This window comes from Squalius cephalus (assembly GCF_949319135.1).
Source record: "Squalius cephalus genome assembly, chromosome: 22".
Classification (NCBI taxonomy): Eukaryota; Metazoa; Chordata; class Actinopteri; order Cypriniformes; family Leuciscidae; genus Squalius; species Squalius cephalus.
In genome coordinates this window covers 30,253,742-30,268,472 of record NC_137143.1, presented here as the reverse complement: position 1 = coordinate 30,268,472, position 14,731 = coordinate 30,253,742, and the positions used below count along the sequence as shown (strand labels likewise).

General features: G+C 36.0%; 2 protein-coding genes across 4 annotated transcripts in view; one reads left to right on the top strand and one right to left on the bottom strand.

Annotated features, from left to right (window-relative positions):
* Positions 1-685, bottom strand: part of pax7a (paired box 7a) — a 60,646-nt gene extending 59,961 nt beyond the window's left edge. Inside the window, exon 1 of one of the 2 annotated variants that reach the window (XM_079856860.1) lies at positions 119-685. In XM_079856860.1, coding sequence (XP_079712986.1) covers positions 119-203 — 85 coding nt within the window. In that variant the 5' untranslated portion in view covers positions 204-685. The remainder of the gene's footprint in view (positions 1-118) is intronic. The other variant, XM_079856859.1, reaches the window with a different exon arrangement.
* Positions 686-10,452: 9,767 nt separating this feature from the next.
* Positions 10,453-14,335, top strand: mrps16 (mitochondrial ribosomal protein S16). Of its 2 annotated transcripts, XM_079857927.1 has the most exons (5): positions 10,453-10,628; positions 10,740-10,766; positions 13,451-13,711; positions 13,808-13,935; positions 13,975-14,335. In XM_079857927.1, exons 2-4 carry the CDS (start codon positions 10,754-10,756, stop codon positions 13,921-13,923), a joined length of 390 nt encoding a protein of 129 aa, XP_079714053.1. In that variant the 5' UTR covers positions 10,453-10,628; positions 10,740-10,753; the 3' UTR covers positions 13,924-13,935; positions 13,975-14,335. The 2 variants fall into 2 exon arrangements, with proteins under 2 accessions (XP_079714053.1, XP_079714052.1); XM_079857926.1 differs by having other exon boundaries at positions 13,808-14,335.
* The last annotated feature ends 396 nt before the right edge of the window (positions 14,336-14,731 follow it).

Here is a 14,731-nt window from a genome sequence, read left to right as displayed (position 1 = left end):
TGACATACCTTTTTTTTATTCTAAAAAACCTAAAACGTATTTTAAAATTACAAATATGTGATTTTTTAAAAAATAAAAGTTTATTAATAATAATAATAAGTAGTAGTAGTTTTCGTACCTTCTAATGGGAATCCGGTTCTGGGGTAGTTCTGGCCTGGAGCTGGCCGCATCATTCGAGGAACTGTTCCTGGTAAAGTAGCCATTCCAGCTACTCCCAAAACTATTGAAACTCTCACTAATAAATGAAAGAAATCAATCACACAGAAAGCTCCAGTGTTGTTTGCGCCGTGGAAACTGTAACGGATCCAAATAATTTAAAAAGAAATCCAAACACACACACACACACGCACCAGTGGACAATGCCCAGGGTGCAGAAGAAAAAGTCAGATTTGTTCTTACAGTGAATACCCAAAAACAAGAGCAGAGTAAAGCATGCAATGTGCTCTGAAGCAACTGTGAGTAAATATCAGTGAGAGGATCTGCTAGTTTTGATTACAGCTGCTGTTTGCTGCCTGAGAGGAGTTTAAGTGGCCAACTTTGGCGCACATAGTGGGAGGAGGAAGCGCGCGCTGCCATAGGCTCTTCGGCACTCTTTTACAGCATGGAGAGGAAGGGTAATGCCCGAGATCTGCCGTCCAATCGGGAGGAACTTTGCAGAAAACACACAAGCACACTGCCCTCCCACTCCCTCTCTAAATCAACACAGGAAATGTTACAATGAGTTTTCATTCATCTCTCATTTGAACTGAAACGTCAGTTCAACGCGTTCGACTCTCTCTGTACTAGAGACAGACACACACACACACACACACACACACACACACACACACACACACACACACACACACACACACACACACGCACACATACACAAACAATATAATATAATATAATATAATATAATATAATATAATATAATATAATTTAATATAATATAATACAAAAAAATACTCTTGTACAGGAAAACGATTGTAATCGTGTATTTTAGCTTGACTTTTGTGAATATATCATAACTTACTATTTTTATCAATAGATTCATAGAGTTATGTTTATCAGCATTATTATCTAAGAGAAAGTGATTTGGAGTAGACAAGGGGAAAAGAGAAACACGGCAGATATCCATCAATTTGCAGTGTTATCATGAAGAATCTGATTCTAATGCTATTGTTTTGTGTGAATAAAGAACAGAAGGAACAAGAGTGTTTTGAAAACTTCAGCACACTTACCTGAGGTCAGAGAGGGTCATGATGATGCAAAATAACTGATGAAGATGAAGAAACATTTGACATATTCAATATAGATAGAATAGCCCACTGAATAGTTAATAATAATACATATGCTATATTAGAAAAATAAAAGGTAAGACAAGAATACCTTTTACCTGGATAGAGTTGTTGAGTTGACTGTATGGTTCTTTAGAGATTGAAAAAGTTGGTTACACTTTATTTAAGGTGTCTGTGTAACAGTGTAATAATACATTTAAGTACTGAGTAATATTAATTAACGATATGCACTTATATGGTTAGGAATAGGGTTTCGTTTAGGGTTAGTTTAAACAGTTTAAAGTAATTACTACAGAAATTAAATGTAACTTGTGTAACAAGGACACTGTTAAATTTAAGTGTTACCAATATTTCAAAGGTTCTTCCGTACAGATGCTTTTTCTGAACAACTAGAAAACGTTCATTATGATCGAAAAACCCTCGTGACTCTAGCTGAAACTTCATTTTAAGAGTGTGAGTCACTTCACCTGTTTTTCTGCGAGACCTGGGAGTCGTATAACAGCACATATGATAAAATCCTCCAGAATCTTTAGGTTGAATGGCTGTGCGCGTGTCCGGCTCCGTGGGGCCGCCGCGCGCTGAGATTGTGTGGAAATTGCCGTGGCGAACACTCCTGGTGGAAAGCAATTTCACAAATAATTTTTACAACAATTAGGGAGTGTGGCGGGGTGAAATGGCGATTTCACATGCAGATGTTCCGGTAGGGAAGGACCTGGTGCCCGGCAGCGGAGCTCTAACCCTCAGTGTCCGGCTCTGGTGAGCAGCGCGCGGGTCAGAGACGCACCGGTGATAATAGGTAACTATCAAAACAGAACTTTAGGATTTAGTCAGAAAAAGAAAAAAAATCTTTTCACCATTACTCAACTGCACACTAACCTTTCTCTACCCATACATCATTTTGTTACAACATTGACTTTCCAAAGTGCATATAATTAAAGGTGTTCATAAATTGATTATTGAGTTTTTAGTGTGTGCACTCAAATTTGTTAAAAATCATCTATTTTATTTCTTTACACTGTGTAGATCTTAAGATCGTTCTGCAAACAAGTTAGAATAAAAGGACATGCCGGAGAAAAAAAAAAAAATGCTCAGATTTCTTTCCAGAGACACTCAAAAGTGATGTCATGGATAATGTTATGAAAACATGAAACTTTAAAGTTAATATCCGGCTGACTTGAGCGTGGATAATTTATAGGTTACCTTTGAGTCGATTATTTATAGAGCATATATTTCAGCTTTAAATGTCTGTTTTTTATTTAAACATATTTGTCTAACTACCATCCTGCAATATCGTCTAAAATTGTTCGTTTAAAAGTGTACAAAAAAGTTTTTTCTCCATCTGAACATTTAAAAACCAGCGTTATCTAATGAGTGCATGAACTGGTTTCAAAATCAGTATCAAAAAATTAATATCAATTTAAGTAGATTGAGTCATTGCAAATAAGTCCAAAGACGAACAATGTTAATTTAAAGAAAAATAATGTATGAAAAATAAAATAATGTCCAACACATCTCATTGCAATCGCATGGAGAGTATTGCCACTAGAACTAAAGCCTAAAGAATATATGGATTAATAGTGCATTAATTATTTAATTATTCAAAACCTGAAATAAAGCAAAAACACCTGCACAATATTCTTACAGCCCTTGACAATATTGAAGAGGAATTCACTCCATGTGTAAATGAATGTGTGTCCACTAGCAGGCGATATAGGTTAACTATGCCACATAAGATGTTGTAAATCGGGTTTTACATCCTTCTTGCAATGGAAACATTTTATAAGAACAACACATGAAGCATGATACTATTAGTGCACTGGTTACTGGTGCATTAGACGTTCCTTGAACGTAAAACCCCTTTCTTAAAGGGACAGTTCACCCAAAAATGACAATTCTGTCATCATTTACTATCCCTCATGTTTTTCCAAACCGGTTGAAGAAAAGAAGATATTTTGAAGATTATTGGTAATCAGACAGCTGATGGACACCATTGACTTCCATATAGGAAGAAAAAAAAATACTATGGAAGTCAATGGCTGCAGTCAACTTTTTGATTACCAACATTCTTTATGATATCTTCTTTTGTAAATCAAACAAATTGAGGGTGAGTGAGTGATGACAACATTTTCATTTGTGTGTGAACTGTCCCTTTAAAGGCAAAATAAATGTGGGAAAGAATTGTGGCTCTAGTTTACTTTACTTAACAGTGTAAACTGTTTTGTAATCATTTTCTCAATCCCAGTAATATTTGGTCTTTGTTAAAATTGGGTAACCTGCTGGATCTGTAGTGTGTGTGTGTGTGTGTATAGACACTGGACGAGCTCCAGACTTTGCTGGCAGGATTGAGAAACGCTGGGGAACCCGGTACACAAACCACAGCCTGGTAGGCCTCTTCCTCTCTCCTTCACGCTGTCCACACTCCCCACGGACTCTTGTTAACTTGCTAAGGCATGTTCACATCTGCTGAGAATTATCACAATATGTTATTGCTTACCAAGCAGAATTATTTTATCAGACGGAGAGAGTGGAAGTGTGTTGAGTTGCGTGTGTGAACAGGGTCGCTGCTCGTTTAACTTCACAGTTTCTCTCGCTATGAGAAATGACACGTGACATGCACGTGGAAATATTCAAATCTTACAGAGATAACTATATCAAAAAACTAAACTCAATCTCAACTTGTGCTACCCACCCCACTCCAGTGTTTTCAAAAACAGCTATTTCTACTGGTTATACCTTGGATTTAATACTGTAAATTTACTGATCGCTACCAATGCTGAATAAAAAAAATCCACTTTAAGCAAAGCAAAGTAGAGAGAGAGTGGACCAAAAGGGTGTGTTAAACTGCAATTTAAACACAAAACTGCTTCAGTTGATAATGCATAACCTAAAAAAATATATAAAAATAAATAAAAAAAAGAGTAGATTTTTCAAAATACAATTAGAATTTTCTGTAAAAATTTGTATGCTTGGCCATGCAAAACCATGCTAATTTATGGCTGATATGGGCTGCGTCTGAAATCACAAACTCTCTTGAGTATGCACTATTATTGCTTCATGGCTAAAAAAAAGTATGTTCTATATAGTATGAATTTAATCCGGACACTCACCGTGTTGTCACTGTCATGTGTCACTTCACTACCTTTCACAAATCCTCTCCCCTGGCCTCATGGGATACTAAAGTGTCCATCGTATGCACACTCAGAATATTTCCAGAAGTAGTAGGTACTTTTTGCCTACTCTTTTATGAGCACTGTAAATTCAGACATACTCTTGTCACATACTGATTTTTTGCCAACTATATAGTAGGGAAGTATGTGGTATTTCGGATGCAGCCATGGTCTCTTGATAAGTCCCTCCTTCAATCTAAGTATTTTTTTACCCATGCATGTTTTCATCCACCATAAGTTTGCTCACTTCTTGGTGAAAGGTGAAATCAAAACCAAAAATTGTGAAACCTTTTGTGTTGCAACATGCATTCATCGCATCTCATGTTCACATCGTTTTGAAGTTTCACTTTTCCCAAGTGAAGTTTTGAAAAGTAGATGTTGCAATTCCTGTATATGGAAGGCACTAGTATACACTCATGCCTGGAAGCACATGCATCTGGAGACTCCCCCCTCTGACAGGCTTTAGAGGAGCGCAGTAGGAGGCCTGCTGGATTGCAGAGATGGATTGGAGTGGAGGAGAAGAACCCCTCGTGTTTGAGGGGACTCCTTAAGGAACACAGGAATGTGGGGGCCGATCAAGGCGAGCTGCAGACGTCTTAGACACTTATTGGTAAACAGCAGTTGAAAAGATAGTCCTCTGCATTGCCAAAATGCCTTATCACCTAAACGCAGACGTGTCACCTGTCTTTGTCATTTAAATACAAAGATATTTCAAACGAATCTTGCTTTAATATGTATAAATATGAATGGAATGTCATGGCGCTTCTTTAGACCATGATTAGAGTGAGCAATGAAAAAGTAGCATCATTTTGCTATAAGTGATTGTAGAAATTCACCCGCAGAATCCAATATGGCTTTAAAAAGTCAAGAAGCCAATGCCCTGCACTAATAATCCTCAAAATGTGCTAAGACATGAAGCGCAGATATTGACCTATTGGCCCATGGCAACATTAAACTCTATCAAAAGCAACTTCCATTACCAGAAGTGCCCAACAGAAGAACAATTTAGCTTTGTCTGGTAGCTTCTTTTCTTCTTCTTTTTTTTTTTTTGTAATATCATTCATCAGGTTATTTTTTAAATAATATTTACACTGACTAAAATGACCTGAGATCAACCCAAGTGCATGTTTCAATTACAACATGCTCATGAATATTTTAATTACATTTTATCTTGCAAATGAAGAGCCAATTATGAATTCTGTCAAACACATATTTCAGTGCCAGAGAGAAACTAACAATATGAAAAGCATGAAACATTTGGTTCAGTTTCATTCATTCATTAACATTGCATCCGACTCTTGGTGATTCTATAAGCCATCTCTTGCCATGAGAGATTGTCCATGAATTTTCTTGGCGATGATTTTTCCGGGGTAGGTCGGCAGGAATTTCCCTGACCCTTCCCATTACATAGCTTGGGACTCACACACACACACACGTGTTCACACCTACGGACAATTTAGTGTCTCCAATTCACCTATACTGCATGTTTTTTGGTTTTTATGTGGGAAACCGGAGCACCGGGAGAAAACCCATGCAGACACAGGGAGAACATGCAAACTCCACACAGAAAGGAAATATTTCTTTGAATACAGCAATCTAAATCTATCTAAAGTTAGTCTTTAGGGTTAGAAAAACATATTTCAGCATGCAGGCAAATCCTCTGTAAAGGAGTCATTGCTCTGCCCAGAACACCATGGACATTAAACTCATATCAAGATCTATTGACCCAAATTAAGATCCTGCTGTGCTCCTGATTACCCCTTTTGACATCCTTGAGGTGGGATAAAATTGCAATTTTCTTAAAAATGAGCCCATTCTGTTCAGTTTCTTTATTTTTAACAACAACAACAAACAAAACAAAATCAGATAAGAACACTGTTGTGTCACATATATAAAAATCTAAGATTCAAAATTCAAATAAAAAAAAATCAAAATCAAGTTTTAGAATTTCTAAATAAGAAATGTTATAAATGAATAGATTTAATTCAGTTAAAAAAAAAATCCTGCTGTATTTGAAGTTTACTACTGAAAAAAGCACATTTGTGACATTACAAAGAAAAACCCATACATAAAAAAATTATTCATAAACAGCCTTAAAAAATAAAGGTTCCTAAAGGTGGTTTTCGCAGCGATGCCATAGAAGAACCATTGTTTCAGTCAACCGTTCTTAAAATAACCATTTTTTCTTAGTGTGAATATAATTTGAACAATCTAAAGAACCTTTTGTGGAATGGAAAGGTTCCATGGAAGGTTCATGAACGCAGACAAAGAACCTTTATTTTCAAGAACGTAGATGCTCTTTTCAACTTTTTTATCATGGTAGTTTATTTGTCATTCAAATGTGAAGAATGTCTCAGATGTATTGCACTCCATTCGCTAGATTTATGTATGTTTTTGAAGAATACGACCTTGGTTTTCTACAAAACTGTCTTTGTGATCTCAGGGAAACTTCAGACGAACAGACACATATCCTCTTGCGTCCTGCAAACTGAGGTCTGACCTCTTGAACTTGCGCGCTCAAACAGGGTCTGGACACTCCAGAGTGTGATCAGGTCGCGACCCAGCAGGGAGGTCACAGTGAGTTAAGTATCTTTCTTAAACGTAGGGGTGAGAGCTCTTATCTTTAATGAAGTGTGACTATCCTGCGCTGCCACTGTCTGGCCTGACCGCCCTCTCGGCTAAAGGCACGCCATGAAGAGGAGACGAAATCTCATCTAATCTGCCCAACTCAAAAAAAAAAGAAGGCTTTTACATCCATAAAGCCCTTCAATGGGAATGATTTGTTTCCATCATCCTCCAGGACAAATCTACGTATATAAGGCCACTCAAACTGATCTGATCGTGGCATCTCTGGAAACGTTCTCTCATTTTTTTCATTTACAGAAGCCACATTTACATGCAAATTAGATGAAGGCCATTTACTAAAGTTTTTATTAAGATAAATGTAAGATTACATCAAGAAACAAAGAGAAATGGTTTGAAGTCGCAATGCTACAACTCTTGGATTGTTGCCATTTGTGTGAATAATAGAATAGAACCTAATATTTTACTTATAATTGCAATAAATTTAAATGGTTTGACAGTGGTTTGCTAAATAAACTTGCATATGCATAAATGTAATATCAATGTCGATGTTTGGTTTACATGCCATTAATGCATATTTAATATTTACTTACCCAATTAAGAGTTTTGAAAAATGCGCTATAACAGTTTCTGTTTACACCCTCTGATATAGAATCCTGTAAATCAAACATTCATTTAAAGTTGTATAAGCTTACGCTTTGCTCTTAAATAAAAGAGTCATGAGACTCTTCCAAACCTTAATAACATGTGATAAACATACCGAGATGTCTTAATCAGTTAAGACATCCCTCTTTTCACCAGAATGAAGGAAACTCTCTGTTTACCCATGATGAAAGTGGCAGGATCCATTTTGCATGCAGTCCGAATTAGTTTCAGTGAATCCGTCCACAAGCCCATGACAGATAAAGCAGATCATTTGATCCATGACTCTCTTCACCCTATAAGATAACAGATCACATGCTCACACGTAAAACAGTCAAATCTGGAAAACAGACGGTGAATGAAGGTATATAATATCAGTTATGTTAATGAGGAGCGCCACAACAGTTCCCTATCTGGATATCCTTAGTTTGAATCAAAGCAAATGTCCAAAGAAGGCCTTCAAAATAAGTATCAAGCTACTGAACATGTTGGTCCATATGTGACAACTTGCCCCATGTAGCTGGTCTCTTGTGTAGAAACACAATTATGAAACACAGCAACTCATGAAACAGCAAAAATAAGAAAGCTTGCATAAAAAAATAAAATAATCCATTGTTTTGGATGACAGATATTGTAAGTATTAATTGTATAAAATTGCAAGAAAACACATGACAACTTGCCCCAACCAGACCTTGTCAGTTCAATCATTTGTTTAAAATCTATCTTCATTATACAGTACTGTTACAGTACATTGATTTAATGTATGTCAATGTGGTTACTACTATATTAGCACAAACATGATTGAATCCAACATTTAAAACAGCTACTAAACAACAAAAAGTTACCAATGCTTGAGTCAAAATCTTATCGTTACCAAAATATAGTCCATAACCAGCTTCTGTCTCCACCACAACATAATGTTAAAAAAGCAGATTAAAACCATTACGATGAAATGGTGGCATATAATAAGTCAATCATCTTCAGTTTGGATTGTATTCGTGATGATGGGCATAATAAATTAAATAGGTGGATTTGGTTATTTTCTACTCATTCTGGGGTTTATTTTTCACTTAAATAAATATTAAATTGATATTTGGTACAGGAACAGTGGATTAAAGTTGGCTTGAAAACTAAAACTGAAGGTCTAACATTTATTTATACATTATCAGCCGATTTAAGATGCATGCACAGTTTCCATCTCTGCGGTGGATTATTAAATTGAACAAATCACTTATCCATAATTACAAAACTCAGCCACTTATCATATAAACATAGTAGTAGAGGGAATATCAAAATCTTGTTTCCTGCTTGTTGTTTTAAACAGACCTTGTCCTTAAGTGAGGAATTCTCTTTTTCCTGGTGCGTTATCTGGTCACCCGAACAAGCTGGAAAGGACAGTCACGGATGATTACGGCCTTAAAAGCTTGTCTTATGGTCCACAGGAGCATGAGATCTTCACAAGAGCATCAGCCACACGTGAAAAGAATGGGAGTTTTCAGCTCAACTTTCTCTGCTGATCCACCATAAAAGATGCATTTGGTTTGCCCTGCATCTGTATCTGTTCATTCACTATTTATTCATCTAAATACTTACTTCAACTTTCCAGGGCAAGTTTAATGATGATGAACTTTATAAACCAGTGATGTGGCAGTACACCAACTTAGAGCTGGGCTTTTCCATGCTGGTGTGATGCTTCTTTAGTTGTCTGGCAGCCAAAATAATATACAGTACCGGTCAAAATTTTATTGTTTTTATTAATTATTTATCTTATGCTCATTCAGCCTGCATTTATTTGATCAAAAATACAGATACTATTGTGAAATATTATTAAAATAATGGTTTTCTTGTTTAATACACTTTAAAATATAATTTATTCCTGTGATCAAAGCTGAATTTTCAGCATCATTACTCCAGTCTTCAGTGTCACATGATCCTTCAGAAATCATTCTAATATGATGATTTATTATCAATGTTGAAACAGTTGTGCTGCCTAATATTTTTTTTATAACCTGTGAAACCTACTTTTTTTCAGGATTCATTGATGAATAAAAAGTTCAAAGAACATCATTTATTCAAAAGAGAAATTTTTTGTAACAATACACTGTTCAAAAGTTTGGGGTCAGTCATTTTTTTCTTTCTTTTTTGAAAGAAATTAATATTTTTATTCAGCAAAGATGTGTTAAATTGATTTTGTAAAAAGATTTGAAAAAAGATTGAAAAAGATTTATGTTAGAAAATATTTCTATTTTGAATAAATGCTGTTCTTATTCATCAATTAATCCTGAAAAAAGTATCACAGGTTCCAAATAAAATAAAAAAAGCAGCACTTAATGTTTCCAACATTGATAATAAATCATCATATTAGAATGATTTCTGGAGGAGTAATGATGCTGAAAATTCTGCTTTGATCACAGAGTAGCCTGTATTAAAATGGAAAATTATATTTATAATAATATTCAATTTAATATTTATAATAATATTTTTTCCTGTATTTTGATCAAATAAACTTATGAGCATAAAATATTTATTTTAAAACATTAAAAATAGTAATGTTTCCAAACCTTTGACCGTCTGAATCATAGGTCTAAATAAATAAACTATTTGCTAATTCGTGTTTTCAAAAAGCAAAACAGCTCTTCGTAGAACAATACCGCCACCTAGTGTCTATACTTATCACATTACACCGACGCAGCGTAGAAACATGAATATTAATGACGTTACGCTGCGGTTGCATTATTACTTGAACGTACTGACGTCACGTAACGTACTTAATATTCATAAGCAAAGCCTTTGAAACACTTCCGGTCCGCAAGAAAAACATGTCGGCGCCCTTGCGAATGTCATGTTGTTGACTGTCTTGATTTTGTATGTGTTCAAGCGCTACCACAAACACGTTAAGCTTATATTTCATAATATTACAGACGTTTCTACATGCAGTTACCGGATTTATAAGGTATGTGGGGACAACCGGTTCATATAACGCATGCTCTCAATTATTTTAATAAGTTGGTCAAATGGTATTTTATAAATATGTTCTATACTTACTATCTTTTGTTGTCAACAGGGAATCTGTCAATCATGGTCCATTTGTGTAAGTACTGTTAATGCTATGACTCTCTATTTTTGGTCCTGGAGACTCACGTTTGGGATGTTTCCCTAATCTAATGCTGCCTTCTCGTGCTGTCGGAAATATCCCACTTCGCACTTCTGAAGTCGTGATCTTATCGCACTCAAATTTTGACTTGAGAGGGCGTTCGTGTCCTATTTATTACTAGTATTTACGATAATTCCGATAACATGTGAAGGCAGCTTAACATTCAAGATTCAACTTAACATCTGAAGTTGAGACTCCATATTCTGAAATGTGTGTCAAATAAAAAAGGCACCTAAAATGTAGCATCAAGGACCAGGAGTCTTACTACTTCAGAATTAAAGCCTCATGTTTCTGATACAAATCACTGACGAGTAAAAATAAATAGCATAAAATAAATGTATTTCAAATTAATTTTGGTGTAAGTATTCCAGAAATACATTTTCATATTTACGTACTTAATATAAATACCCTGCAATCGTACTAAATTGATATACTTAAAGTCTGCTAAATTGGAACAACTAATTTTGTACTTAAAGGGACATTGTAGCAAAAAATGAAAATGATCCCATGATTTACTCATCCTCAAGCCATCCTAGGTGTATATGACTTTCTTCTTTCAGCCAAACACAATCTGAGTTATATTAAAAAAATATCCTGGCTCTTCCAAGCTTTGTAATGGGAGTGAATGGTAAAACAAATTTGAAGCCCAAAAAAAAAAAAAAACGCATCCATCGATCATAAAAGAAATCCATACGGCTCCAGGGGTTAATAAAGGCCTTCTAAAGCTGAAGTACTTTAGTAAGAAAAATATCGATATTTATTACAACTTCATAAACTATAGTAACTGGCTTCCGGTAACAGCCGTATGCGAGTCTAGTTGAGTCTTCTGGCGGAAGAGTGACCCGACGCATGACGAGTGACCTCTGACCCGACGCATGACGAGTGACCTCTGACCCGACGCATGACGTACGATGTAAGATAGAGCTGGGCAACAAACTCAAGCTTCTCCAACATTTCTCTTAAAAAAAATTCTCGTTCTAGACTTCTAATACATGACGATATCTTTTTTTGCTATATCCTCTGCACTTCCGTGTTCGTCAATACGTAATGCGTCGGGTCAGAGGTCACTCTTCCGCCGGAACTAGACTCGCGTTTGTCCGTTATCGGAAGCCAGTGATTACAGTTTATAAAGTTATAAATTTGGACATTTTTCTTACAAAAAAACGCATCGCTTCTCTTCAGAAGGCCTTTATTAACCCCTGGAGCCGTATGGATTACTTTAATGATGGATGGATGCGCTTTTTGGAACTTCATTACCATTCACTCCCATTATAAATCTTGGAAGAGCCAGGATATTTTTTTAATATAACTCTGATTGTGTTCGGCTGAAAGAAGAAAGACATTCACCTAGGATGGCTTGAGGGTGAGTAAATTATGGGATAATTTTCATTTTTGGGTGAACTATCCCTTTAAGTACAAAATTAGTTGTTCCAATTTTTTTACATCTTATCCCCATGTAACTATCCCTTTAAAGGGATACTCCACTTTTTTTGGAAATAGGCTCATTTTACAACTCCCCCAGAGTTAAAGTTTTACCGTTTTCGAATCCATTCAGCCGAACTCCGGGTCTGGCGGTACCACTTTTAGCATAGCTTAGCATAGATCATTGAATCGGACAAGACCATTAGCATCTCTCTCAAAAAAATGACCAAAGAGTTTCGATATTTTTCTTATTTAAAACTTGACTCTTCTGTAGTTACATTGTGTAAAGACCGACGGAAAATGTTCTAGGCTGATATGGCTAGGAACTATACTCTCATTCCTGCGTAATAATCAAGAAACTTTGCTGCCGTACCATGAGTCCAGCAGGCGTAATGATATGACGCACTAATAGGTTAGACAAACTTAGTCCCGGTCATGTTGGAAGTTACCGAGCTGGGGACTATTTTCAGGCGCTGCGTCATATCCTTACGCCTGCTGGACTCATGGAGTTTCTTGATTATTACGCAGGAATGAGAGTATAGTTCCTAGCCATATCAGCCTAGAAAATCACAACTTTACATTTTCCGTCGGTCTCAGTACACGATGTAACTACAGAAGAGTCAAGTTTTAAATAGGAAAAATATCGAAACTCTTTGGTCATTTTTTTGAGAGAGATGCTAATGGTCTTGTCCGATTCAATGATCTATGCTAAGCTATGCTAAAAGTGGTACCGCCAGACCCGGAGTTCGGCTGAATGGATTCGAAAACGGTAAAACTTTAACTCTGGGGGAGTTGTAAAATGAGCCTAAAAAAAAGTGGAGTATCCCTTTAAGGCAAAAATAGTACTGAGGTCCAACTAAAGATATACTTGAGTATATTTGATTGTGCCAAAGTGGAACTATTGCAAGTATAGTTTAGGTACACTTTAAATATCGTGCATTTAAAGACTGATATTATACAGTGATCATACTACTCTTATACTAATAGTGGTATTAAAACATTTTAAATAGGCTTAATATTAACAAATGTGCATTGTGCAGTAAAGAAGTTCTCCAAATAAAGTTTAATTATAATATTTATACCAGTTAGTCTCAAGCAATATGTTAGATATGTTAATGAATTTGTAGTATACTTAGTATGAAGTAATATTTTAAATATATTTTTTCACTAGGGTGTTTATGCATTGTCTTCTGTCTTAGCATCGTTCCTGCTCAAGAAATATCACGGTGGGCATGTGGTCATCAGGCTGGCATTAGGAGGCGTCACTAACAGACCTTTCTACCGCATTGTGGCCGCTTATAATAAACGGGCGAGAGACGGTAAATATATCGAGCAGCTGGGCTCATATGACCCTCTCCCGAACATTCATAATGAAAAACTTGTCGCCTTCAATTACGAAAGGATCAAGTACTGGATTGGATGCGGCGCCCATACGACAACACCAGTGGCCAAACTTCTAGGTAAGGAGAATTCTTCCTTATTATTTAATTTAAAAACAATGCTTAGTGATTACAGCAAAAGCCAAGTCACCTGATAACCGCATTTCCTTCGAGTAGGATTGGCTGGATTTTTCCCACTGCATCCAATGACAATAACGGAAGCAGAGCGGAGACAGAAAGCCGCTTCGACAGAAGAAGTTAAAACAGACAGTCAAGACCAAGTGGAGCAGTAAAACCAAAATAAAGTGTTAATGATTGCTTTGCATTACAGTAGTGATGCACAGTAGTAGTGCTTTTTGTTAATATTCACATGATTCAAATTTCCTTGTAACCCAATAAAACCTAAATGTTTGGAAGATAAGAGACTGAAAGTGAATTCTGTAATCATTAAACAGTTGTAAACACTTTCTCTCGTCACTGAGAACCGATGATCAGTCAACAAAAGAAATTAATAAATGATCTGGCCCGGGGAAACTAAACTGAAAGTTGAAACGAACATTGTTCTTTGTTTCATTTCAGGTCAACTGATCTGAACCTATAAATGTCTACACACAATTGTGTAACTCCTTTATAGCAAGCCGTGTACTGATGTACGTAACTGTATACACCCATGTACTGCTATTAAATCATTTTTATAATTTGTCAGAGGGCACAAATTCTTTCTGAGGTCAGCTTATTAAATACAAGAGTAATAAATATAAGCTATAAGCCCAGCAATTGCATTATGAGCTGAGGGATGCTGGACGGTGCTTGTTAAAGGACACACACGCCCGGCTCTTACACTCTGTACGTGCTTTTTAATGAGTCATCTGACGTAGTCTGCTCATTCTTCTGCCATATACTATCTTAGTGAACATTTTTGAGTTATATTTTTACACTCCAATGACTTTAAATATGTAAATGGTTTAGAAGAACATTCTGTTGAGATCTATGTGTCATTTGGGTTTCAGTGTGAATGAATCTGATTTCTGTTGGAAAGATAAGATGCAATACTGTTTGATTACTATTTTCTTATCTTTTATGATGGTTGTAAAACGCTTG

Coding starts and splice junctions, on each gene's coding strand:
- mrps16 (XM_079857927.1), top strand. Junction 13,712..13,807: donor ACCAGTGGCCAAACTTCTAG/GTAAGGAGAATT, acceptor TCCTTCGAGTAG/GATTGGCTGGATTTTTCCCA.